The sequence below is a fragment of the Myripristis murdjan genome, chromosome 14, assembly GCF_902150065.1.
Source record: "Myripristis murdjan chromosome 14, fMyrMur1.1, whole genome shotgun sequence".
Classification (NCBI taxonomy): domain Eukaryota; kingdom Metazoa; phylum Chordata; class Actinopteri; order Holocentriformes; family Holocentridae; genus Myripristis; species Myripristis murdjan.
The window spans coordinates 34740503-34767680 of record NC_043993.1 but is presented as its reverse complement, the minus strand read 5'-3'; the positions used below and the strand labels follow the sequence as shown (position 1 = coordinate 34767680).

Genomic DNA, 27178 nt, shown 5'->3' with positions numbered 1-27178 from the left:
TGGCCCTAACACGCCGCCATATTAGACTGTACAATCACATACATGTTGGCATTGTGCTGAAAATAAGTGCATGCTGTCAGTGATCCTAGAGGTTTAGATAAATGTTGAATGACAGAATGAGTATCGGCCTAATTCGCCGTGTTCATGCTGATTTATTGTTGATTGATTGATTATTTCAGTGTGTGTGTTCAGTGAAGCATTAAAGCATAAAAGGTAAATAAAGTGCACAGGTCAGTTTTACATAGGGTAACTGAGTGTTTTATTCGTCTTTTCATCATAAATCTGTGACTTTCTTTTTTTTCCCCCCACAGAAGTTGGGACGGGTGAGGGGAGGGAGTTTGGTGTAACATGAGTTTGGTTGATGTACAGGAGACATTTTCCCCACAGGTGGCTGCAGCATGAGGCATGAGGTTTAAGTCAGATTTAGTGTCATAACACAGTTTCATAACGGAAATGCTGACTCTGACGAAAAAAAAAAAAAAAACTGACAAATTTGGAAAGACAAAAAGTAAAAAAAAGAAAGACGATGGATAAATTAAACCTACCAACACCTCCTGCCATTAGTTGGTATATTAAACATATGCTGTTATGCTCAAGAAGTAATTGATGATGGTATTTAATACAGTAACTGGCACGTGTTTCTACATCGGCGTACCTGAAGAAGAAAACAAAAAGGGTTTTATTAATGTGAGCTGCATTTCATGAAGCATGAAGGACTTGACAGGGACTTGGAGGAAAATTCTCCTCATGTCGCTGCTCCAGAAACGTTTCTCTGCTGCACAGGAGACGGTGGTGAACGGATGAAAACTGTTTCATTACTGTGATCATAATGTGTTCACAGAGAGGCAGGCATGCTTTAGCTGTTGACCTACACTGCCCTCTAGTGTTCACAAAATATATTATATTACAACCTTAAACCTTAAAGCCCATTTATTCATGTGAAAAGAAGCAGACATCTCCTGCAGGTTAATTTAACTTGTTTTATTTTTATTTTTTTTTTTTGTATTTGAAGTTTAATGTTAAGTCCATGCTGTGTTTCAGTAAGAATACAGATGGTAGTTGTGGCTCCGGTCATAATATCCAGTAGTACAAATCAGATTCACGTTACACATACTGAACAGAAGAGAGAGAGAGAGAGAACAAGGTGACCAGGAGAAGAGAAAGAGAGAGAGAGTTGAGATACAGAGGGGAAAACATGGAACAGAGTCGGGGGAGGAGGGGGGGATAAGATACAGCAGGCCTCTATTTCCCAAACGTTTTATATAGTGCCGATGCAAAACTGCATTACATTACAATCAGAGTGTTGAGCGTTTCTTGCCACCCCCCTGCTTTCATCCGCTGAAAAGCCATTACCTAACTATCTGCCTTGAGCAAAAGCGCAACAGCCTCGCAGCACAATACTTGGTCCGAGAGTGGACGTGAATGGAGGTCAGAGAGTGATGCTCGGGGAAGGGGGACATTCTGTTATTTGTCATTTTTTTATAAAACACAAACCCATTGATGTGATGAAAGAGTCGGTTGGGTAACCACAAAGTAAACAGGGCACTTAGTTCTTTCTAAAAAAGCGTGTCGTGTCCCTTTTAAACCACGCATCACCGCCGTTCCCTCATTTTTGCAAACCAGAAATTCTCAGAGACTGACAAAAGCATGGAGGATGGACCGCGTGGTTCCTTCGACCACGCGCACGCACACACACACACACACACACACATTTTACAGTAAAGCCTTCCATACATGTGGTACAAATACAGGCAAGCATACTTGGCAACAGATGATACAGCACAGTAAAGCAAAAAAAAAAAAAAAAAAAAGATACAAAAAATGATGACACGAACCTTGTGGCTATAGGCTTGCAACAGGAGTTAAAAAAAAAAAAACAAACAAAAAACAAAAAAAAAAAACAACAACAACAATAAAACCTCTGGGACAGCTCCAAACTTTTTTTTTTTTTTCTCTTCAAGTGACGGTTGTGGTTCTCGCCCGTGCGGTGGCGTTTGCTCCTCGCGCCTCGCCACGACCGCTCTTTTCCCAACGCAGTCACGTGGATCTGCACCAGCACACAACACCACTCTGAGTAAACAACAACAACAACAAATACAACAACACACAGTCGTTCTCCAGCCCTCTTGCTTGCCAGCTGGTGGAACTACTTTGTCTCGGTGTCGCTGTTTTCCACAGCTCCCCGTGAAGCCGTGGCGTAGTGATACCGACACAAAGTAGTTCCACTAGTTAGCGAGGAAAGAGGGCGATTCTTAAGATTTTTTTTTTTTTTTTTTTCAGCTCAAAATGGTGTTGTCTGGAGGGTAACAGTCCCGGTGAAGGGTTGGGTCGAGGCGCTCACGTGGTGCAGTTCATACCACAACACGAGTAAAAAAAAAACCCCATCTGTCACTTTTATTTACGAGGGTGGTTTAAAAGGGGGAGCAAAAACAAACAGTAGAAACAAACGATAACCCTGGGGAGCCGCGAGGGGCTTGGAGCTAGACGAGGAGGAGGAGGAAGGAAAGAGCAGGGGGGCGGGACAGAGAGAATGGGCTGCAGTATAAACCCCATTGAAAACTCTCACTGGGCACATGGAGCTAGCGATTGAGGAGAGAGAGAGAGAGAGAGAGAGAGAGAGAGAGATGCGGGAGGACGAGAGGAACGGGAGGGTTTGTCTCGTGTTGGCCGATAAGTCTCACTTGGTGGTGTCCTCGACATCTTGCACTGTTTCTTTGTTCTGTTCTTCACCTGATGAACCAAAACAGAGAGAGAGAGAGAGAGAGAGAGAGAGAGAGAGAGAGAGAGAGAGACATGTAGAGTCAGGGGTGTTGGAATTCATTTGCATTTTTAAAACTTTCTCTCAAACAGCTGGGCTGAATGGGCGGCCGGTGACCCGAACAATCAGGAGAACCCGTGCCCGGCGAGCTTTACACTGCAAAAAGTCAAAATCTTACCAAGATTATTTATCTTATTTCAAGTCAAAAATGTCTTATTACTAGTCAAAATATCTCATTACACTTAAAATAAGACATGATCACCTCAGAAGTAACTTGTTTTTAGACAATTTTAACTTGTTTCAAGTGAAAGTTCACTTGAAACAAGTGAAAATTTGCTTGTTTCATTGGCAAAATTTGCCAGTGGAAAAAGTGAAAATTCACTTGAAATAAGTGAAAATTAGCTAGAAACAAGAAACAAATTTTGCCAATGAAATAAGCAAATTTTCACTTGAAACAAGAGACAACTGTTAAAAAACAAGTTACTTCTGAGCTGATCATGTGTTTTTTTAAGTGTAATGAGATATTTTGACTAGTAATAAGACATTTTTGCTTGAAATAAGACAAATAATCTTGGTAAGATTTTGAGTCATTGCAGTGTAAGGTCCAGCGAGGTCGGTCACAGATTTCGTGAAACGAGCACTGCGCGCTAACGCAGCGAGTTACTCGCATCTGAAGCCGATTCCCCGCAAAAGGAGACAAAAAGCCGGCAGCAGTTTGTTGCTGTCAGACGTCTGGCCGGAGCAATGTGACATGTTTGGGTCCACAGATTCAGTTTCTCTCGTTGGTAAAGCCTCCACTGGTTAAAAAAACTCAAGTGTGTATTCTCTGAGAGCTGATGATGATGAGAGCAGAGCAGTTTATGCAGATGTGGCGCTTGGGGGGGGAGGAAACTCGTATTTTTGTCCCAAATCTGTCACTGTCGGGGGCTGAGTTAGGTTTCAAGCTCAAGTTGTAGTGCTAATGCTGTTTTTAAAATCCTTAAAAACTTTTTAAAAATCATAAACTGCGACCTCACTTATTTCAGTTTGACTGAACTTCATTAGTCTGAACAAGTGAAAAAAGGCCCAGTTTTCCAGGCTCTAATACGTGAACTTGTTAACACCATCTCTTTTCTTCTTCCTCTCCTCTCACTGGGCGTTAATGCAGTGAATTAATGTTTCACCATGACCCGAAGCGTCTCTAACCTTAGCCAAGGTTGTTTCGTTCACTTAAATTTAGCAGTTAGCTCACCTTTCCTCAGTCCAACTCGTGTGTTGTCACATTAAAACTGTCACATGATTCTGGTCCGCAGCACAGAACGTAAACCTCAGAGTCGGTGCTCATTTCACGAAACGTCCCCGTGTTGGATCAGCAGGCGAACCCTTTGAACCCACAGAGCAGCAGGCTGGTTTGTTTGTTTGTTTTTTAAGGTTTTATTTAACCCACTGAACAAAGTTTAAGTTTTGTTCTGTTCATTTTTCATTTTTTTGGGAGAGGGGGGCTAATTCTGTGGTAGAATATAATCATAAATACTTTTCTGATATGTTTTTGTTTGTCTGTTGTATTTTCATTTTCAAAGAATATGGGGTACTTTTTGTCTGGCTTTCAAATTACAGCCTAATTTAAAAAAATTATGTATTTCTTCTAAATTTCAGGTGGTTTGTTTTTTCTTTCTTCTTTATAAATTAGTTTCCTGCTCAATTTCAGGTCCTTTTTGTTCATTTGCTTGTTGCTTTTTTTGTGTGAAAGGAACCAAGAGTGTTTGCTCGGCACTCAGATCAGTGATGCTGGATCAGCGTCACACGTCTCGTTGAATCCTTTTCGCATGATTTCTTTCAAAAACATGGAGGGAAAGGTGATTAGCAAATCAGTAACCCAAAAATAAGCAAGAAACTACTGAAAAAAAAAACAAGAAAATAATCTGAAAAGTAGTAAAAAAAAAAAAAAAAAAAAAAAAAAAAATTACTGGAAAATTAACAAGAAATTAGTAAAAACTTACATGCAAATTGCCCCCGATTTTTTTTTAAATACAAAGAAACAGTGAGTGTTGTTCGGAAGATGAAATAAAACCCGTCAAAATAAGGAGCCCGCTCACACTCGTGAAGGTTCAAAGGGTAAATAAAAAACCAAGAGGATAACAAGCGCACTCCGTCTGACTTCAGCGTCCAGCAGGAAAACGACGGCTGCACACACTCGCCTCAGCTGTGTGAGGTTTGTCCACCACCATCATCTCGGCACATGATGCTGTGTGTGTGTGTGAGTGTGTGAGTGTGTCTGTGTGTGTGGTGGTGGGGGGGTCCCACTGCTTTACTGGTGCACAGGCCAGTTATCACGCCACAAATCAAGCCGGTGCACACACTGCCGGTCCATGCTGCCAGTGTGCAGCCCGGAGAGGAAGAGTTAGTCATTTCAGTGAGTTCAAAAAGCCTGCGTCAGTTTGAGCGGGGGGTAAAATGCCTTTTGAACCCGTGTGACGGGTTGCTTAGAAAGGTTTCCATAGAGATGGCAGAGGCATCTGTGTAGTTAGGAATTAAAAGGCACAAGTAACAAAGGGCCTGAGAATCTATCATGATCAAAATAGAAACCTTAATAATGGTACTCATTAGCGCACAGCTAACTGGGATGTGAGAAAGCCACGGGAGGTGGAGAGCAGCAGGCTCGCATGCTGTTAGTTTGTCTTGGGCGTCGCAGGTTTCTCCAGGAAACCGTGTTGGGGCTCTTTGCTGCCGGCCCGGTGCCGTGTGCAGCCGGTTCACACGGCGGCAGGCTGTTTGTGGTGAGAAGTGTCAGGGGCTGCTTCCTGTGTGCCGCTCAGAGAGCAGGGTGTCTGCAGGTTCATCACGTTCACACCTCACACCTACAGCTCAGCTTCTCCGGTCTGAACCTGGGAGGGAACGTTTGCTTCGTTTGGGCTGACGGTTCATTTAGGCTCACAAGACAAATGAAACCAGGGGCCCTTTCCAGCAGGACTAGTTAAAACACTTTGACTAAATCCTGTCAGCAGAGCGCTCAAACCATCTCCATCTCTCATGCTGTGCTCAGCTTTAGTGGTTTTAGTTTAGTTACATAAAACAACTCTGACTGCAGCACCAAAACTTCTATCATCCGCTCTCATGTTGGTAGCCAGTGTGAGCTAATAATCTGACACAGCTTCACTGCAACAACATCTGTCCCGCCCTACAACGGCACCGATTAGCCCAGCTCGGTTTTTAACTGAGAAATCGCTCTTGAACTGGGAAACATCATGAATTTCAAGAATTTTATTAAAGCGAATGTGTGATTCTCAGGTCTGAAACCAGGCTGGTGGAGTTTCTCTTCGCTCGTCTGATTCCAGCCTCACTCCTGAGGAACCACACTGCAGGTTTTGAAAGACAACACAGGCTCACCTTCATTTTTTATTTTATTTTATTTTAGTTATTTGGTGCCTGACTGTGATTGTTGTCACTTGGTCAAATTAACAGAGCTAAAAAGGTGTAAACGGTGCTGAGTTTGAATAAACAAACTCAACACATGTTTCAGGTGAATCCACCCTTTAGACCTTTAAGGACATTTTTAAACACCAGATCGAGCCAAGTCCAGTTTCACAGCTGAAATGAATCTGAAAATCAAAGCATCTGCAGACCTATGAGAACGCAGATCTGTGCGACTGGGTTCATTTTTTTTTATTTTTCAGCACTCCATGAAATCGACACATTTCCAAAAGTAAATTTAAGACTCAAAATACCTCATTTGGCTGCATTAAGACCTGCTAAGCCCTGGAGTTTATATCACAGGATGTGAGACAGTTGGACTTGTGAGAGACCTGCAGACACCCTGGAGACTCTGAAACACAGCACTCAGCTCCACTCATGCATGAAGAGGTGGGGGCCAGGTGCTGGAGAAGGCTATCATCTGTCTTTCCCTCGAAAGTCTCAAACAAGGCTGGGAGTGACACCGTGGCTCAGGGTTAGTGAAGGCTGGCAGGTTGGTGAGGGAGGAGGGGGGAGAGCTTGAGGAAGAGGGAAAAAACCTCCGAAACAGGAAGAATGACTTACAAAATACAGTTCTACAATGGAGGAGGGGTGGAGGAGGGGGGCTGTCCTTAAGAATCTGAAGAGGAACAGGGGAGAGATGAGACGTTAGAGCAGTGACCATGAGGGCGGACAGACGGAGAGAAGGTAGAGGAGGGAAGGAGGAGAGGATGACATGGAGTTCAGAGAGAGAGAGAGAGAGAGAGAGAGAGAGAGCTGTGCTGAGGAGAAAGGTTAGAGAGAGGGAGGGATCCACAGCTCACATCTTAATCTCATTCAGCGACGCCGACGCTGATCGTGTTGCACTGACGCCTCAGAGGCTTCACGGGATTTTATGTTTCCCACCAAGAATTTTATTCTTGCCGCCGTGGAAACACTTCTCAAACAACATTTAGAAACAAGATGACTCATGCTGCCTATTTTTAAAAGATAAATAATTAAACAAGAGAGAAAAACATCAGTGCAGGTTTTACAGGCTTTTTAAAATAGAAATGGTTTGGGAGGAACCTTCACCACACCAGTGACCAACATGACTTGGATGCATATTACATATTTAATTACATTTATACATAAGGGGCAGGGCTGGACAGATTATCCTTATGTATATGTAAGAATGAGAAAAAACTCATGCTGCATATTTATTCTTAAGTTTTTCACAGAAGTGGATTTGTGCTCACGTAAAGCTTCGTAGTGACGAGCCAGAGCTGGCCTCAGGAGCAGGTTCAAGTTGTCCCGCGTTCACCTGCTCAACATGTAATCTTGATTTCAGTCGGGCCGTCACTCAGGCAGCTTCGCCATCTGTGAGCTTTATCAGTGTTTTCCACCAAGACAGACCGAGGCCTGGTTCAGATCTCTGCTCTGCCTGCACTGATGTCATGACGTTGCGCTCTTGCCAGCTCCAGCCCGTGGAAAAGTAAACCGGTTCTCAGAAGGTTTGCGAGTTGAACCAATTTTGAGCTAGTACCAGGTTCTTGTTGATGGAAAGGAAATGTAAGAGCTCAAATAAGCGGGAATTATCTGGCATTGAAAATAGAAGCAAATCTGTCAAATTGGTAGAAATGGTGGCGGCAGTAATGAAGTCATCAAACACTGACAGGACTTTTTCTCACCCATGCCCGTTCTGTCTTCCAACAGAGAGAGGGCAGTTGGTTTGCATCATTAGACATGACAACAACCAGCCTTATGAGTTAACACATGAAATATTAGGACCTAATATACATAATATTTACCTACCACAAGTCCTGATATTTATTACATTTCCAACAGGGAAAGAGCCCTCAAGGCAGGAGCACCAGCAACGTCTAAATATCAGCTACATTCAATTTGATCTGTTGGTGAGCGATGTCATCTTTGATTTTACAAAACCTAAACATCACCAGATGTAAGTCAACGGAACGCGTTTTCCATCTCTCATTACTGTACTAATAGAACGATTTGAACATTTTATAATGGCCACACAAAGTAGATCGATTTTAAGCAGTCATTTGATGGAGTAGAAAAGGGCATTGTAAGCCTTAGACGATTTTGCATGAGCCAATCTCTCAAGCCCAAATCCCTTCAAAATGTCTGTAAGGATGGTGCAAGGAGGCCAAGTGGTACATAATTTATCCCGTCAAGTTTGCTTTTTACAGATCCCAGGTCTGCAGGGAGAGTATCTTAAGCAGTACTTGATGTAGCTGAAGCAGAAGTCGAAGTGGGAAAGCTTGTGCAATTAAGTTTGCCCTCCTGAATGACCGGCTGCACTCCAAAGCCCTAACATGCCAGTTTTGCCAACGTCACCCTGTGCATATTCTCACTAAATCACAGTGAGACTGTCACTGGATTACCATCCAACGCTACAGAAACACAGAGATCATTTTTAAGTTTGGCTTTGATGAAGAGCCAGTAATGGTTAATTTATTGTGTGTTTTCACAGCTAAAGTCACATACGTTCTTTTCAACACTTTGCTCTGCCCTCACCGCCAGGTAAGAACTGGTAAGCCTGTACCAGCCAGTGGAACACACCTGTAGCAAACGGTGATCCTGGGAGTGACTTTCATTTGAGTTCATAGAGGTGCTTTACATCTAAAACTGATCTGAGAAGGTCAAACCAGCTCCACTCATGTGCATATGAAGTAGAAAGGAATGGGTCTCTCACCGTCTCCCTGCATGTCTGAGGTCCATAGTGTCAAGTTGTCGCGTAGCAACTGCATTATAAGTGTTGAGTCCTTGTAGCTTTCCTCGCTCAGCGTGTCCAGTTCTGCAATGGCATCATCAAACGCCGCCTTCGCCAACCTAATGGCAAAAAAAGACACATGACAGTACGGACACGTTTTTCAACAAACACATACAACACACAGGCGTCACTAGAGCATCACATCACAGGTGTCACTTCATTGGCCTGTGAGTTCTGAAGCAAACTCTGTAAGGATTAGACAGACAGTGCAGATTAGATCGGAGAAAGTGTAGAAGATGCTGTGAGAAATAAGTTTGCTTTGCCAACCTGTCTGCCAATAAAGATGCATATAAACCTTTAACATGTCCTCCAAGCAATTTCTGGGGCAAGACGAAGCCAGTTCTAAATTAAATACGTATCAGAACCCGTAAAGAATGACGCCTTTCTCACCTTTTAACTTGCCACATTTTGTCAGTGAAGCTGACGAATGGCTTAATGTGTCACACAGAAGACAACTGTACATTCACAATTTCCAAGACTTCGCATTATCTAAGTTGCCCTGTGATATTACAACATATAGGGGAGAGTGGGGTAATTTGTGCCAAGGGGCAAGTAGTGCCACCCCTGTTATCTAGAAAACCATAGAAGAAGTTGGTCATGTGACCACATATTTTTGAAGAGGCATCCATTTCACTCATCCTGCAAAGAAGGGAGACACATGGCTTGAGAGGAAAGCACATTTAAGTTCAAAAAACATTTTTTTGCCCTTCAAAATAAAATTTCCATGATCAAGGTTTTTTGATTGCTGTGTTTGAACAATTATAGAAAATTCTGAAAACAGTTCACACAGGTTTTAGTCCTTTAGTAAGCTACACCATGAGTCTATACAGTTAGCATGATGTTAGCTCAAAACAGCTGGGGGAGTCATTTTTTTCAAAATGGTGGGCTTGGGGTAATTTGTGCCAAAGGGCCTTGGGGTAAATTGTGCCAGTGGCACAACTTGTGATTATACACTATATATTAATTTATTGTATTTTAATGTTATTGTACATTGTCTTCTTACCTTTGATCACTAAAACTATTCAGATTCAGATGAAGATGATTTGCAGGTGCTCATTTTGGAAGTTTTATTTTGTTCTGGATATGTGTTCATGTGGCGCTCGGCCTTGTTATAGAAAAGTGGCCTGTGATCTTGTTAAAATAATAAATAAATGTTAAATAAATAATTTTGTATTGAATTTGCTTTGCTTTTATATAGCATTATCATTTATGAGATTAAAATGATCTGTTTTACTTCAATTATCAATGGCACAATTTATCCCAGTGTATTCTCTCTAATGGCACAATTTACCCCACACTGGGGGCAAGTTGTGCCACAAAACCACTTTTTTTTCGAAAGCTATATTTCTCAAACAATTTATATAAGATCCAAAGTGATTGTTCCCAGGGATGCACAACATCCTAAACTATATGTGCATATTTTAGTTGGAGGCATTACTGTAATCCCCTCGCTTTAAAGGCACTTTAAGTAAAAATTGGCACTATTTACCCCACTCTCCCCTATATATATATATATTAAAAAAAAAAATCAAACTTCCCAGTAAAAAGAGCATAAAGACAAAGGCTTTCTCATAAGGTGAAAAACTTGCAAGACTTGTCTGGCAAGGCGATAACGTTGCACCAAACCCAACAGCAAGTTGAGTCTTTGGCGTGTGTCCAGCAGCGGCTTTAGCTCGAGTTGAAGTAACAATCGCCTCTCACACAGCCTCAGCTGCTAAAGTAGGAAGACAAGGAAATAAAATGTGCTTAAGCCGGACGTGCTGAAGACCAGGGATGCCCTGAGACAACAGCCTCGGTCAATTCTGCGTTTTGTTTTTCCCTCAAGTCAAAGCGGAGACAGACGCACAGCTGATGGCGCTGCTGCGTCCACAAAGAGGATGACTCTGCACCAAAGCCAATACACAAAAAGCACACTGCTATTACGGACGGAGTGATGTGCTTATCTCAATGGGACTGGCATGACAGATTATCAACAACTTAAAAATTATGTCATCATTAATTGCAAACAGTGCAATTGAAGTGGAGAGCTTGTGATTTTGTGTTGAGCAAGCCGGCTCGGGCGCATTTACACGCACTTTGGTAATCGGGTTATTCTTCGTGTGCGGCAGTTAGCCAATTTCTGAACTGCCGTGTAAAAGGAGAAACCAGGTTTTCATAATCAGGTTAAGGGATTAAAAGAAACAGCTAGAGAGAGCGGATAACGGACACAAACACTACACGACAATGCTGGGGAAAAGAAAACATTACCATCTATTCAACATGGATATACAAGAATGCTCCAACGCCGCTGTCAGCAGCACTAACTAAAGTTTTTGTGCTGTCATATTTCCTGCCTTTACCCAATCTAATTATGATCCAATTTAATAAAAACATTCTGGGAGGCAAGAAATTAATAACCAAAGTAGAGCGCAATGAACATCACAAATTTATATGAAACCATGTAAAATATGGAGGAGAGGTTCTTTAAATTAGGGAACACTGGTATTAGTCAAAAGATTTACCTTAGAGTCTCTTCTGATAAATGACAGCACTGAAAATCCCTCGGTGAAAATGTTGCATTTGAATGCTCGGCTTCTTTCATCATCAAATGTTAGTTTTACTGTATTTATTTGACTGATTTAGGGCCAACTAATAAAACGGCAGCCTGCCTTGGCATGGCTTCAGTTCCCTGCAGCAAAGCAGTTTCTCTTTATGGAGAGAGAGAGGAGAGATGAGTGAGTAGGTTCCCAGGTCGGATTCAAACCCACGACATCCTGCGTACATGTTCTGTACTTTAGCCAACTGTGCCACCAGTCCACCACACGACTGTTTATGCCTTGAGAGCAAGAGAAAGACTTCACAGACCAATTCACATAGATGCTGTCTTTCTTAGCCCTCTACAGTTTTTCAAAATATTCAAACTAACATGAGCACTGGCACTTGACTTTTACATACCAAGTCAGGATGTTGCTCGACACTGTCATTCCCAATTCGTTAAATACTGATCTTGATCATGCCCCTTTCACTTCTGATACCGATGCCAAAGGCACCCTCTGGCGTCAGGCTGAGATGCAACGTGCTCTCTAGATTTTAATCACGTCAGTGCCACATGGTTCGGTTTATGCGACAAAACCACTTGGTTAGGGTTGGGGAAACATTGAAGGTTTAGGCTTAATGACAGAAACTGGACACGGTCTCGATCAAATAGTAAAAGGTGTGGCTGGAAATGGGAATCGAACTTGGGCCTCGTGTGTGAAGATCCTGTGACCAAGCTGCAATACGTGATGCTCAGGTAATGAGAATGAGCTGAGATCCTCTTTCCATTCCGTCTTTCCAGGACTACTATTTATCGCAGAATAATGGGAATGTTTAAAAAGGCTAGAAGTCATAAAAACAGAGAAAAACCAGATCCCTCACAGTTTCACAGATAACTGCATAAAGAAAGAAATGGTACCCACCTGCATGCACGGTCTGGCGAGTTGAGAATTTCATAATAAAAAACAGAAAAATTGAGGGCCAGTCCCAGGCGGATGGGGTGTGTTGGAGGGAGTTCGATCATGGCGATGTCGCTGGCGGCTTTATAGGCTACCAAACTGTTCTCCGCTGCCTCCTTCCTGTCATTGCCCGTGGCAAACTCTGCCAGATACCTGTGGTAATCCCCCTTCCTGAAAACAGAGGCAAAACCTGGGATCAGAGGAGGAATCTGGTTTCAACATCTACTGATCACCAGGTCTCACTGGCTCAATCCAGTTGGACATATAAGACCTAAAACACTCAGAACTGCATCATAGTTCATTTCAATATTAACACTGATTACTGAGATTATGATAATATTACCTTATATGTACACAAATACGACCACATTCCAGTCAATTTATATCTGCATTGATCACCACTCCTACCACTGTTTACACTGCAAAAACGCAAAATCTTACCAAGTCAAAATATCTCAACTTGAAAATTCACTTGAAACAAGTGAAAATTTGCTTGTTTCATTGGCAAAATTTGCCAGTGGAAAAAGTGAAAATTCACTTGAAATAAGTGAAAATGAGCTAGAAACAAGAAATAAATTTTGCCAATGAAACAAGCAAATTTTCACTTGAAACAAGACAATTGTCTAAAAACAAGTTACTTCTGAGGTGATCATGTCTTATTTTAAGTGTAATGAGAAATTTTGACTAGTAATAAGACATTTTTGACTTGAAATAAGACAAATAATCTTGGTAAGATTTTGCGTTTTTGCAGTGTAGTAATCATGCTGTTTAGACACCTTGCAAAAAAATAACATCTCATTAATTGGTGAGCAATTTATTGAACATAAAAAAATTAAATGAACTTGTGTTCTTTTTTAACTTAATGGTGTTTGGAAATCTACTTAAGCAGCTGAACCTGCCCAGTAAGCGCATACAAATTAAACAGGCAGCAGGAGGCTGGGATACGGTCACATGCTTATCAAGACGGTGATGTCAGTGTACTGGTAGACGGAGAACAAGCGATACGAGGCATTCACTCATAATTTTAAAGGACGTTAATGTGACAAGAGGAGAAGAGGAGCATAGCAATCTGCATTTTGAAGAGTGGAGAGGAAATCCCATTTTAATGCATATAATGGTGTCACATTTAAATGTCAGGTGCAAATGTAACCTCGGTAAATAATATCTAGAGACAAGGCCAACTTGGTGTGAACCGCCGGATTATGTTTTCAAAAATCATCTTGGGGATAAAAATACTGACTGATGTAGAATAAAGGAGGAAAGGGAATCCGTTACTATTCTTTCTCTGACAATATGGTGAGCTGAAACTGTGCAGACATGTGCCTGATGGTATGGAGTTTGTTCAGACCCACGTGTCCTGCCTCAGAGAGCAGTATGTGGTGTCGTTTCCCCCCCGCACGTACATTTTGTAGTAGAAAACCTTTGACTCTCCCGTGTTGGCAGATGCAATGAGGTGCTTGTCCAGTACATCCAGAATGTCGTTGCAGATTGATTTCAGCTCCGTCTCCACCTGCGACGAACAAAATACAAACATGGTTGTAAATTAACTGGAGTCACACAAGACATAACCACAGATGGGAGGCTGAAGTCTAGAAATAACTAAAACCAAAGGCAGACACAACTTACATAAGTAGTCGAATTCAGCACAAAGAAGTGACATTACTCAAAACATCCATCTCCATTGCGATCTAAGTTGTTCTAGCACGGGTTGTCCATATAAAAACATTTTAGGATTAGTTTATCTTAGTAAAAACAATGATTATGAGAAAAACAGGAATATTTTGGAATATTTCATTGGTGGTGGTGGAAGTTTTCCTGCTGTTTTCCAGCACCACTGCTGAATAAATACAGACTAAATGGATTTTTCATTGTGAAAATCATAATTGCACCTGAATGTTCAATTCACTCATGTGGAGAATAACCATGCTTTAACACCGTGTTCACACAGCATGTGTCACGTCAGGGCATCAGCTAGTAAATTCTGTTTTCCATATTAAATAGTGCATCTGTTCACACCTCTCGCATCTATCAAATAACTTGACGCTGGCACTCGCTTTAAATCTGCCGTTGACAGACATGCCTGTTTACAAAGTGTTTTAGGGCTTTTTTTTTTTTTTTTTTTTGACATGATGCACAGAGTATGAAGGAATTCCCACCACAGGTCTGATTTTCTCCTGTCAGAAAAGACAAACACCGGAGGCGAGGAAAGACAGATCATCAAAGTGCAGAAGGATCCAGTGCTGTACGGCCATCATGTTGGGATTTTAAAGACAAACTGAAGAATGAGGGAGGTCAGCCGTGGTGAATCTATCAGGGATGTTTTGTTGAGTTGCTGATTTCTTCAGTTAGGCCTTAAAGTCTCTTGCTAGCTTGCACAGAGGTTATCTAGTTCATTTGCTAATTACTTCACGTTTGTTTTTGTGTATGTAGCTATGTGGAGGTGGTTGGGTAGTTTAAGCTGTTGATTCTGGCGCTAGAAAATTGACATGACGCGTCCCGTCTGAACACGGTGTAGCTCCGCAAGCAACATGATCAACAGAGCACTGAAAATCTATCTAATCTCATTTTCACAACCATCGGTCATCAGATTTCCTTGTTTCCCTAGCGAAGTTACTCAGCCTCATGAAACACAACTTGCCAGACTTGGCGAGTGGATTTCTCACCAAAAGTCAACCAGAAGTTGATCCCAGCCACTGAAAGCTTCCTAAAGAAAAAGTTGCAGGACAGAAGACTACAGGAATGAACATCTTTGAAATGAAGTAACTGTCTCTTTTCTTCTGTTTATATTTGTAATTAATGCTACCTAATTCATAATAATTAAATGAGTGGCCATCAGATAATACTGCGTGGCCTTGAGTTAGTAACATGTGGGAACTAGGTACTTTACTCCATAGGGGTAAAACTGGCTTGGTGTTTGATTTTCAGACATTCAGGGACTAACCTGCTCAAAATATCTGCATAACGGTTAGTTCTCGAGTCAGACCTCTTGAAAACAGTCAAGTGTAGACTATGAAAGAATAGCCTGACCTAATTTATGCATGTTTGCTTTGTAAAGTTTTGTGGAAAAAGGTTTTAGCTGCTGTGGCACAGAGCTGTAATCGGGTATAAAAACACAACATGTAAGGTTTTGGTTCATTACAATCAAATGTAAAACTTGAATCAAAATAAATAAATTTCCCCCCCTGAAATGTGTGTATAAACAACCTTTAGGTTCTAAAATATTAATGTAGTCCAGCTTTGAGAAATATGTCGAAAATAATTTTTGATCTAAGCCTCCATTCGTGTTGTCTGCATAGAGAAAACAAAATTGTAAATGGACTGCATTTCTACAGTGCTTTTCTAGTCACCACACAAAGCACCTTATGTCAGCCACAGCAGTGAAATCAACCTTTTCTAGGTTTTCAAATATACAGCAAATGTTTCGCAGACCTGCATGCTGGTTGAAATACGTGTTTAGGCTCTCCAATTTAATATATTCCTAGTCTGATCAGTCTGTTTACGTTTCTTTCGGAGTTATCAGCCAACGTCTCCTTTACCTTCCCTGAACTCAACATGGGAGGTGTGAATGTGAACAGTAAACTGATGCACACTCCCACACGGCTCAAAATCAGATTACTGCAACCCATGAGCCAAGTTGGCTGCAGTGTGTGCAAACAGTTAATCAACTTCAGTGTTATCCCCGTGGCTGACCGTTAGCCTGTATTCCCGGATCATCTTTAGTTTGTCCTCTCCACCCTTGCTCTCCTCCTTCTGTTCGAGGCTGCTGATTATCCTCCAAGAGGCTCTTCTGGCTCCGATCACATTCTTATATGCTACTGACAGCAGATTCCTCTCCTCCACAGACAGCTCCTCGTCCATGCCGGCCACTAGCTTCATGGACTCCACCATTTCTGACAGAGAAAAAGAACACAGGGAAAGACATGAGACACAGACAGCCCTGGAGTCAAATATGTCTGCATCTGTCACAAAAAGTGGTAAAAAGTAAAAAAAAAAAATGGAGTGCCAAGTTTTAATCCTCTGGGGGAAGCAGCAGAGAGAAAATGTGTGCTTCCACATTTAGTGGGAGAGGAATTTCCTTTTTTGAAAATGCTCCTCTCCTCGGTTTTCTGAGGGTAAACACTTGGGAATTCATGGTGCAGCCGTGAGGAAGTTCATACATTTAAGTCAAGCAGCAGAACTGATATATCAACTTCAATAAAACCCAACAACAATTGATTGATTTTTCATCACCTCGCTCTTTCTGTCGCTAAGTACATGTGTATCAAGTGAGAAAAAACAGATCAGGAGCAGTGGAACATTTCTATCAGAGTTCATGCTTCTGTCACGTCGTGGTATTGGTTATTCCCAGGAGACTTGAATGCAGCACGACTGATTGGCTGCAGATTAGAATTACAAATTAACACCCTTTAGAACTGTGATGTCATTTTCCAACCTTTCAATTCAGCCACTGGTGTCATTTAAGTCCACTATGACATAAAAATCAACATTGAGAGACTTTCTTCACACCAGTATTCCATATCCGTAATAAAGTCGCCCACATTAGTTTTCCGTAAAAGCAGCAGCACTGTACAACCTGAAATTGGGAGGAGTGAAACGGCCTCTCTGCTGTAAAATACCATTTTATGCCAGAGAGGAAATGTTTGCTTTCCACAGTGAATTATCAGTTCAGTAGTTTATGAATAGCGACAACTTTTATGACATCATATTAATGTTGCAACTTTAATGCTACATTATAAAAAGGTGGGTGTTTCAACCAAAAATTCTAATTTGAAAATCTTTTTTTTTCATAAACCTATGTTTTATTTTATTGTATTTTATTATTATTATTATTTATAATACTCTCACATGATTTGCAAAATGGTTTGTTGCAAGTGGGGATACTTTGTAGTAAAAGTGCAAAACAGTTAAGATCACTGGTATGGTCCTTTAATTCATTCCAAACGTTTTTCCAACATGACATGAGTGCAGCTTAGGTTTTTCGTTGCATTTCCATGATAAACCCCTTAATAAGTGAGACCTTGCACATGTGTAACAGGCCTGCTGAGGCAGTACATGGCACTGTGCTGTGCTTTGGTTCTTCTAGCAGGCAAAGTCAGAGCCCTGTGCGCTTACAGAAGAGGGGAACTTGATCTCTGTGAGCAATATTGGAGCTTGCAATCACTCAGAAATCCATATTGGAGTGAACACACAACCTGAAGGAGTGAATGAGGTTTATTCCTCAAACAAAATTACTCTGAGCACTAAGCTTTTTTTTCCTGCGCTCATGTTTCATTTAGTTTTGACAGTCGGGGCAGGCTCAGCGCTGGGCCATGGGGCTCATAAATTTCATTTGTTACTGTAAACTCCCTGCAGTCTTCCCAAACGTGTCCATACAACCTTCTGCATAACATTGGGAGAGACAAATAAAATATGGAGCATACTGTATGGTAAATTAGGTGACAGGCTGAATCAAAAATTTTATTCACAATTCCCCATTCCAATTTCTTAAAACAGAATTGGCACAATGCATTTGCCTAACACAGTGTGCTATGAAAAGGAGATGTACAGTAGATATTATCAGTACAAGGGAATACAGACTCAATACAGTATTGGGAAAATATAATAGTTCAGCATTCATCTGTATCCCCTCAGAAAAAATGCCTCCAGCTTGATAAATCAAATGAACTGTATATAAGAACATATAGGATGGCGCACTGATGACACAGCCTCTATTCCTATTCAGTGCTCTACATTAGCTTAAATAGGTTAGTCTTCATTTATTTGCATTTTCCCCTTCAGTTGTTGATCTGTTTACTGTCTCGTGGCAGAACGGGAGTAGGTATCCATTGTTCCACAGAGGGACGAAAGCCTGCAGGTTTTCATTCCAACTAGAGACTATATTTCACTCATTAGTTCTTCTTCTCTGTTTAAAGGTGTGTAGTAGAACATTATGAACAAGCTGCTCCATCTGACAACTGGAATTCTCATTAACTTAATTAAGAGTTCAGTTTTCCTTTGATTCTGATTTACTGTTTAGTGGAAGGTTTTAAGACATTAATTATTCTAAGACATACTGAGCATATATATGAGTTTATTAGAAATCCCAATCCACATTTACAGGGCAAAACATATTCATACACTTGCAGCTGCACACTACAGCATTAATCTCACGGGAGGGAAGAGCAGTTTTGATCTGCTTTTGCATTCAAAGTGAGCACATCTTCTTTCCATTTATATATGGAGAATTGAACCCACGGTGCCAAACCTCGGGAGGTTTCTGTTGTCCTCTGCGCTCTGTAAATGGAGTGCCTGGGGCGCTGCCCAAGTACGCACTCGCTTAATGCAGGCCTTCATCACCTATGGACATAAGATGCCACAATAGTGAACCAGAGGAGTGAGCTAGATAAGTGAGTTCCTTTTTAAATTCCACATCCTCAAAGTGATCCAATCGGAAATGAAAAAAAAAAAACATAGGCTTTGAAGAATCCAGGGGTCAAATAGCAAAGACAAAAATTTGACAGAAGACACCATTTCCCTGACCAAACACGATAAGGGGTCTCTAATCAAAACTGGTTCCACAACAGTCATTGACAAATTCCATGTAGCCATTAATTTCCATTGGGTCAGCATGAATAAGGATGAAATAATATAACATACTATCTGACAATGTGAAAATTCCACAATATACCCTGCTTTCCAGTAACTAATAAGTGGCACTGGGTGTGGCATGCCCGATGATGCAGCAGAAAATTTGCTACTGCAATCGTTGAAAGCACTTTGTCTTTTTGAGCAAAAACAAATGTGACTCCACCGGCGGAAAAGGCCTTCCAACGTCCATGCTGGAGAAAGCCATCTGCAGGTAGCACAGTGGCAGTCACACAGATTTTAGCTTCGGAGACAGGGTGTATCTGTAGGAGCCAATAGTAGGGCTGCATATAGCATGCTGGCGAAACCTGATATGCAACAGTCAGAAGCCAGGGAGAGCACAGTGCTGCTTCCATCACTCGGCTCTCCAGTCCAGCCTGCACTCATCTAACCTCAGCCACTTCTTGAAACGGCTCAAACATTTTGTTTGCCTTGCAAGCAAGATGATCTGGTAAGTCGGCCGTAACACCAGCCACATCATGCCAAACTGCTTGAGGAGAATACCAATGGATGCCAACGTAGCAGCAATGAGGCACACTTTATTCTACTGAGAAACTGAAGGGGATCTACTGGATGGAGTCGGCAATAAATAAGGTTTTTTCTACCCCACAGCACAAAATGGCCACAGCGTCTTTATGGACTTGATAGTGTTGTTGATCAGTACCAATAGCTGTGAATACACTGCAAGCGAATAATGAAATTTCACAAAAAACAAGCAAATTGAGGTGCATTAGTTTATAAGCAAATTAAGATACTACGTCATTATCATCATTATCTGACTGTTGCTAAGGGCAACCAGTTTGTTTGCTAGCCACATGGCTGTCTGCTTTTGCAATGATGCTTTGTTCCATTTGAATTTCCCAGTGTTTAGAAAATGACATTGCACTGCTGTTTCCTGCATATATCAGACAAGGGACTGTCTTGATTTCTTCATCTGCCCACCTGTACCTGCTGACGTCGCCCTCATCACTATGACAGCAGCTGTCTGTCCCAGGTCAGAAGTCAAAGAGTAATTCAAGCAATAAATCCTGTCTTTACTGTATTTGCTTAATCTATTTCCATCCCAAATTATCACATTTCTTTTTCCTGAATAATAGGTTTGACCACCTCATGCAAGCATGTAAGCTTTCAGTTGCATTTTTGAGATTTTTTGATATTTCCATCAAGAATTTTCTGAAAACGTGAATAAAAAATGATTGATGGAAACACAGCTAGTAACTCAGTGATCAGCTGACCAGGTGCTGGTTGCTGAAGGGCAACTCGCAAACTAAATGTCAAACAAAGAATACATTTTAAAATGTGGATAAGAGATGAATGGTAAATATATTCTGGTGCATAGACTCTACAGCCACTGGATGTGTTTGCACAGGTGCTTCTGGTGTCCTGTCCCTCAACTCTTTTACATAATAGCTCCTGAAGTACAACCCCCCCATTACTATGTAAAAAGGACTTCTTGACAAAATGAAGTCACAGAGTTAAGGTTTCCATTTGCAGAGTTGTGCAAGATTCTGAAGCAGTAGTGATTATTTCTGATATTCACTATCCCATGTCTGGATGGTCATGTGGTGTGTGGAAACCACAGATTCAGTTCTACAGGGGAGACCGCCAACTGATCCCAGCTGTGTTTACAGCCAGATGTGGCACACAAGCGGTTTTAATAAGTTATATCAATGGTAACTACAAAGCATTCAGTAGAGGGCATACTACCAACACTATGCAACTGTCATGACATACCAATTCCACGTCTTAGATATTCCCCAGAAGTTAATCACACCCACCACTGTGAAAAATCATCAGTTCCTCCTTGCCCCATGACCAACTTTTACGCAAAGATTCATGGAACTCCACTGACATATCCTGCTGAAAGACAAATGTAACGGGGTGAAAACATAAGCCCTGTCCAACTGCACTGGTGGAGGTAATAATGGACAACAATGCAGGCATAACAAAGTGGCAACTCCTGTCCTACAGTGAATGTGCTACCAGCCTTTCTCTGAGTGGGTCTCCATCACCAAAGCCTGATTTTGTGGGCGCTGTGGCAGTGTACATATTAATGCCTGCTGCTGGAGCACATGTTGTCTTAACGTAATAATATATTACTCCTTCACACTATAATCATACAAGTTCCCCCAGGATTAGTGGTCCTTATCCAATTTCCCTTCAGAAATCAATAAGGTATTTCTGATTCTGGGTGTAGCTGGATTTCCACTCGCCTGTTTCAATGCAAATTTTGAATCTGGGCACAAGAAAACCTGCTCTGTGAAACGCGCCTAGCCCACCACAACCATTTTGAGTGCCAGTGTGGTGCCGTGGATTGCCACGTTACACTACCAAAAGAGCCACAGCTTGTGTTCTGATCATTCTTATTCTAAGCTCAAATTTCTAATACCAGCGCCGTTTGCTGAATTGGAATCAGTCTAAGTGCAGTGGAGTGGCGAAGGAGGCATTCTGTAGAGGGCAATCTACGGCACGACACCAGACGCTTCTAGGTATATAGTGGTACAGCTTTTTCAGCCCTCATAAAATGGACTACTGAAGCCCTCCCTGGCATCTCTTGGCTGCATTTAATACAGTTATCTGTCTATCTGGCTGAGGGCTGTAATAACCACTCTTCCTACAGCAAGCTCATTCAATCGCTCCATCTTCTGTTCGGCTCTCGGCGTTTGGTTATATAGTATTAAGGCGCCCTTTATGGGATAACTTGCATAATGTAGTTGATGGAAGCCTGCTTTAATTACATTTTCTATGCTGAGCTTTCAAAATGCACTTAAACATTTTGGATGGAAACACCTGACATTTCGGGAGTTAATCAATTACATTGTTAAGCACAGCTGCAGCGAGGGATTATTTTCATTGTTATTTCATTACAAAACGTGCTGATTTTATTCACAGAAGAACGACAATGTTTCGGTCAGAGAACTTCATCACACCGACACAAGACAGAATCAACACAGAGAGATATAAAACATGGAAGAGCTAAACAAATGATCATAAATTTTGTCTTTTTGTTTCTACACATCTGCAGAGAAGATGTACCGAAGTTACAAAAGCCGCTTGCATTTTGCTATAATATAAAACTAAGAAAAGCCAGTCAGTCTTTACATTTGTGAAGCCATAACCAGCAAATCTTTGATGTTTCCACACAATAAAGACTCACACGATTCATCAATTCGACTGATTACTTGATCAATCGATTACTTGTTTCAGCTGCATTGTGAAGTGTGATGCTGTGTCCTTGCCGAAACACTTAGCGTGAGTGGATTATAAAACTTCTACAGCAGGATTTTCCTTAGCCTTCTTATAATAAATCACACTGCTGAATCAGCGCCATTTGTAAGTCTGCATGTCACATACTATAAGCTATGTCTGCCAACGCTGCCGTAGGCCTGTTTTCCATAAAGGAAATCGATCCAAATCCAAAAAGAAATGCAAGGCAAGTGAAACCAAGTTCAAATGCACTGATAAAACGCAGTGTACATGCCATCACCAAACATGTGGGACAGAATCTGTGTTGCTGTACATGCCAACTAGCTATATTAAAAAGGTTCATTTGGCCTACAAATTAATGTTAACCACAGCTTTTCTTTTCTTTTTATACTGATGAAGGCTGCAGAAGCAAGGTAGCCGAAACTTGTCAGGTACAAACAATTTACCTTAGATAGATAGATAGATAGATAGATAGATAGATAGATAGATAGATTTTTATTGTCATTGCACAATCATATACGTATAATAATGCAACGAAATTAGGCTCAGTCCTTTCGGTGCAGGGCAGACTAGAAAGCATCGTGCATTCTGCTAGTTGAATAGCCAAGTCCAGTAATAGATGGCTGCAGCCATGTCTCTGCTATCAGAAAAAATACAACAGTCACGGAAACACTTGTTGGATGTGCAAGCACAGTTCGTCATCCCGTGTTCGCCATATAAAAGAAAAGCTGTGGTTATGCCAACTAGCTGTTTGAATTGGCGACAACTGGACGGTCCAGTGGAGCCCCAGTGAAGAGGAGGACCTCCAGTCATCACTGGTGGCAGAGGAAAGTTGTCTGCAGCTGAACTTCTGGGCGACGCTGCCCTTCAGCAGCAAATCACATATTAGCGTGACTCTATACCCCACCCATCACTGCAGCGCCATTGGTGCTACACCCATCAATCGGTGAGCCCAGGTCGGCCATCAGACGGTGGCATGGCGAGCCTGGCTGTGGAAACAACACACGGCACGGTTCACTTGCACCGGTGCGCTCCTGTGTCCACACACCACACTGCCTTTCCACTAACACACCTGACAGTTACATGTCGCCTTGCTGATCGGTTAAACCCTACGCATCTGGTGGACAGTAACTCCTACAATGTGCATCCACCAAAACGCATTTCGGGGTGGGATCGAGCGGCGTGAATCAGTTCCAGAAGTTGAGATTTTTTTGCGGGATGTGAGCTCACCCCATCCTGAACACACCCGTGGGCCACTCTGTATTCAGAAGGCGTCTAATTCTTAATTCGCATTTCTGACGCATGTGCGTTTGGCGAGGCAACCCAGAAATGACCACAATTATGAATGGAGCTCGGCGTTGACGCTGTCTCCATGCAGGAGCCTCGCCAGCCTGTCTAACGTTACCGAGGCAGCCATTGAGCTAGCGAGCGGCGAGCCCTCCGTCTAGCCTGTGACAGAGCACCGGGGGCCAGCAAACAGCTCCTCCCCGGTAACACACGACAAAATCTGGCCGTTGAAACGTTTAATAATTGAAAACAAACTCCGCCATTTTGTGTCCTGTCGCCAAACAAATCCATCGGAACCGCCGTACCTGTGTCTCCGAGCCCCCTGCGTAGGGAGCGTGAGGAGGGGCGCAGGGGGACAGCCGCTCCGCAGTGACAGTTACCGATCCGCCCGCAGCCTTACCGTCATATCTCTCCGCTTGCTCGGCGAGTTTGGATTGGTAGACATAGTTCTCTCTTTCTGCCATGGTGCTCGGTGATCGAGGCTGTTGGTGGTGCCAGGCGGAAAGAGAGGATTCAGCGTGGGCTAATCAGTCCCAGACGGCGAGTCCTAGTGGTGGAGCAGCAACAGCAGCAGCGTCCCCTCCGCCGTAACCGACGAGCCACCGGTAGCACTGGAGTAAAGATGGCGCCGGGACTCCATCCGGGAAACCCACGCAGAGTCTTCCCCCCCTTCACCCGATACGTGCTCCTCTGTTGATATACAGTCACGCCAAATTCCGCTCACATGTCGGGGAATTGATGTAGTTTTGTATTCTGGATGACAATATCACACCTTAGAGCCACCATTTAAACCTTTATGTAATCCGTATAAGCCACTCTTATATTCGGCGTGCTTGTCACCCACCCAGTGATGTGTGTTTGGGTAATATTTCAACTTTTAGGTTGGGTTCACACTGCGTACTGCCGCCCACCGAGGTCTGCATTTGGCAGAGGACTGCTGCGACCAACAGGCCAAAAAAAAAAAAAAAAAAAAAAAATTATAAATGTTGAATTGCTAATACTCGCTGATTGGTGGACAGTATGAATGCCAAATTGGAAAGTGGCTTGTAATGATTCAGCAAATATTAGAGTCATATTTTCATAGGGTCAGCACTCTCGCAAGTAAGCCAGGCGTTATTTATAGTTTTTATTATTATTATTATTATTATTATTATTATTATTATTATTATTATTATTATTTTTAATAGATTGGCTCTCTGTGGGAAATAACTTTTAATGTATGGGAGCTACCTATACTTCACTTTTTTAAACCATACAGTATTAACAAAAAGTAGTGGTTAACATAATAAAACGGCTGTAACCTGCCTCCCCATTAATTTGTATTTTACATATTCCATAATGTGTGTTGGAATTAGGTAATTTGTGGGGGAAAAAAACTTATGCTCAGTCTGTATTGCTGAGACACTATAAATGGTATGTGCAATTTTTTTTTTTTTTGGAATGGTGTTACTGAACTGATGAGAATTCCCACTTTTTAATCCCTCTTTATGATCAATTCAAGTTGTATATCATTTATACATTTTTTTTTTTTTTTTTTACAAAACTGCGTTCCCCAGAATGCTATAACCAAATTCCTCATTCCTCAACTCTTCAACTTTACATAGCAGTAACACCTGTCGTAAATATTACATCTCTCATTCTTACAGATTATAAGTCTTTTCTGAAGACCTTTCTTCTTATCTTGAAAGTTTTCTTCTTCTTTTTTTTTTTTAATATTATTATGGACAATTGACTTATCTTCCAGGATGAATTAAAAAATGTGTGTGTGTGTGTGTGTGTGTGTGTGTGTGTGTGTGTGTGTGTGTGTGTGTGTGAGATAGAGAATCAAAGTCCTTGAATGAAAGTGAATGGAGTAACTTCATCTTATTGTGACAGGAATAAAAGGCTCAAACTGACAATTTGCTAGTTTTTTTATTGACTAGGTATATTAACACATTACATGCTACAGAAAATAAAAAAGTAAAATTTAACTTCAAATTATATACTTTAATAAAACAATGACACATTGTACAATCTCTTACAAAAAAGGAAAAAAAAAAAAAGTTCCTATTTTCGCTTGTTCCGGTCCTATTCAAAACCAGGATGAAATGGTGCGAAAGCAAAATACAGAGCAATGAAAAAATGATTTGGCATGGTGACACTTGATGTGTATTTCTTGATCCATAGGCGATAAGGTGCATCTTGTAAGATCATCAGTGGTATTCTCTTATAAAGACACTTATTTTTTAAAATATATAAGTCACAAGCAATCATTGGTCTTCATAAAGTAACTGCGATGGCACAGTTAAGTTAAAATAGTGTCATGACTAAGAAAAGGGATAATCCTTTCTCTCAAAGGCAACCATGAGAGGGGATTTCGGTGCCAGGTATCCGAATGCAATGCATCAGAGCTGAGGTCGAATGCTGTGATACTCTATAAAGGCATAGCAAAAAAAGACATGGATTAACAATACAGAAAGCTTATCAGGAGCCTACCGATTAGCTATCTGCTTCAACAGTGGACAAACAAACAAACAATGAGTCTGGGAAGTACAACAACCACTTCTTTCCATTCAGAGAGAAGAAACCCAAACAAAACTTAAGGGAACTGTGACAAGAGCAGACCACCGACCATCAAGGCAATGCTGTCCTTTTCATATCCAGCCGATTTCAAGTTGTGCAAACGGATAACATGACTGTGCTCGGCACGTTCCCACGTTGCATTTTCAGTTGGGATTTTTTGTTCTTTGCGCAAGCATTTCTGTCAGAGCAAATTACAGATTGTATGACTGAAAACCCCTAAAAACAGTATTATTCTCACACACTCACACACACACGTCAACATGTGACATGACCCCCCATCTGTATTATGGGACAACTGACACCAGATTTCAGATTTCTCTCCACTTATTATCCCATTAAAATTTTGTTCAGTATTTTCATAGTAAGTTTGCAGCAGTAAATACAGGCATTGTAAATTACTGAGCCTTGACTTCAAGTAAACTGTGTCTATCAGCATAAAGGACATTTAAAATGGCTTGGACTACTATCATTAGCTGCTGTTTAGTGTTAACTGTTTAAACTATACGCCCATCGAGGCCCCCAGTACCAGTAGTGTAAAATGCAGTTACACATAGCTAGGTTTAATTAGCACATTAAGTGCCGAAATTTCACCCCAAGTGTTATTTCTAGTGCCACAGCTCGTCCTGCTGGTGGCGCTAGAGCAAAGGGTGACCAAAACTGCCAGGTTTCTTCCTGTAGGCAAACATGAAAATTCATGGTGATCCTCTTGGAAAATATGCCACTTTGACCCTAACTGCTGCCTCACCAGCAGGGCACAAACTTTAATGAGCTCAAATGCATCACCTTCACTAACGGAGAAAGAGCAAAGGTGCCGTTTTAATAAAATGGCATGTCAGGTTTAAGTATCACTTAATGGTGTAGCACATTACTGATTAAAAAAAAAACACCAACAATCAGTAGATAAAGAATATAATGCAAGGAAAAGCATGGAAAAAAACTTCTTTTCCTTACATTTGAATCTCGATAATAAAGGAAATTCAAGAGTTCATACCCATATAAAGTATTGTAAACCCAAAGAGTAGATTTCAGGACATCAGGGCTTCGCTGACATTGTGATGCCAA

The 27178-nt window shown here is 41.6% G+C and overlaps 1 protein-coding gene and 1 long non-coding RNA gene across 3 annotated transcripts in view; both read right to left on the bottom strand.

Annotated features, from left to right (window-relative positions):
• Positions 1 to 966: 966 nt before the first annotated feature.
• Positions 967 to 24219, bottom strand: LOC115371114 (14-3-3 protein epsilon-like). 2 transcript variants are annotated; one of them, XM_030068263.1, is made up of 7 exons: positions 23955 to 24219; positions 16127 to 16326; positions 13840 to 13946; positions 12401 to 12607; positions 8886 to 9022; positions 6773 to 6827; positions 967 to 2730 (listed from the first exon to the last, which is right to left on the bottom strand). In XM_030068263.1, the coding sequence occupies exons 1-6, from the start codon at positions 24016 to 24018 to the stop codon at positions 6820 to 6822; spliced, it is 723 nt and encodes a 240-aa protein (XP_029924123.1). In that variant the 5' UTR covers positions 24019 to 24219; the 3' UTR covers positions 967 to 2730; positions 6773 to 6819. The 2 variants fall into 2 exon arrangements, with proteins under 2 accessions (XP_029924123.1, XP_029924122.1); XM_030068262.1 differs by lacking the exon at positions 6773 to 6827 and having other exon boundaries at positions 23955 to 24215.
• Positions 24220 to 25446: 1227 nt separating this feature from the next.
• Positions 25447 to 27178, bottom strand: part of LOC115371164 (uncharacterized) — a 28737-nt gene continuing 27005 nt past the window's right edge. Inside the window, exon 2 of the long non-coding RNA XR_003929339.1 lies at positions 25447 to 26357. This is a non-coding gene — a long non-coding RNA (uncharacterized LOC115371164). The remainder of the gene's footprint in view (positions 26358 to 27178) is intronic.

Bases quoted from the DNA above. Each gene is read 5' to 3' on its own strand.
- LOC115371114 (XM_030068262.1), bottom strand. From the start codon at position 24,018: ATGGCAGAAAGAGAGAACTATGTCTACCAATCCAAACTCGCCGAGCAA. The intron at 16,327-23,954 runs GTAAGGCTGCGG...TTTCTCTGTCAG, and splicing joins GCAAGCGGAGAGATATGACG to AAATGGTGGAGTCCATGAAG. The intron at 12,608-13,839 runs GTACGTGCGGGG...CTCTGTTTTCAG, and splicing joins AAGGTTTTCTACTACAAAAT to GAAGGGGGATTACCACAGGT.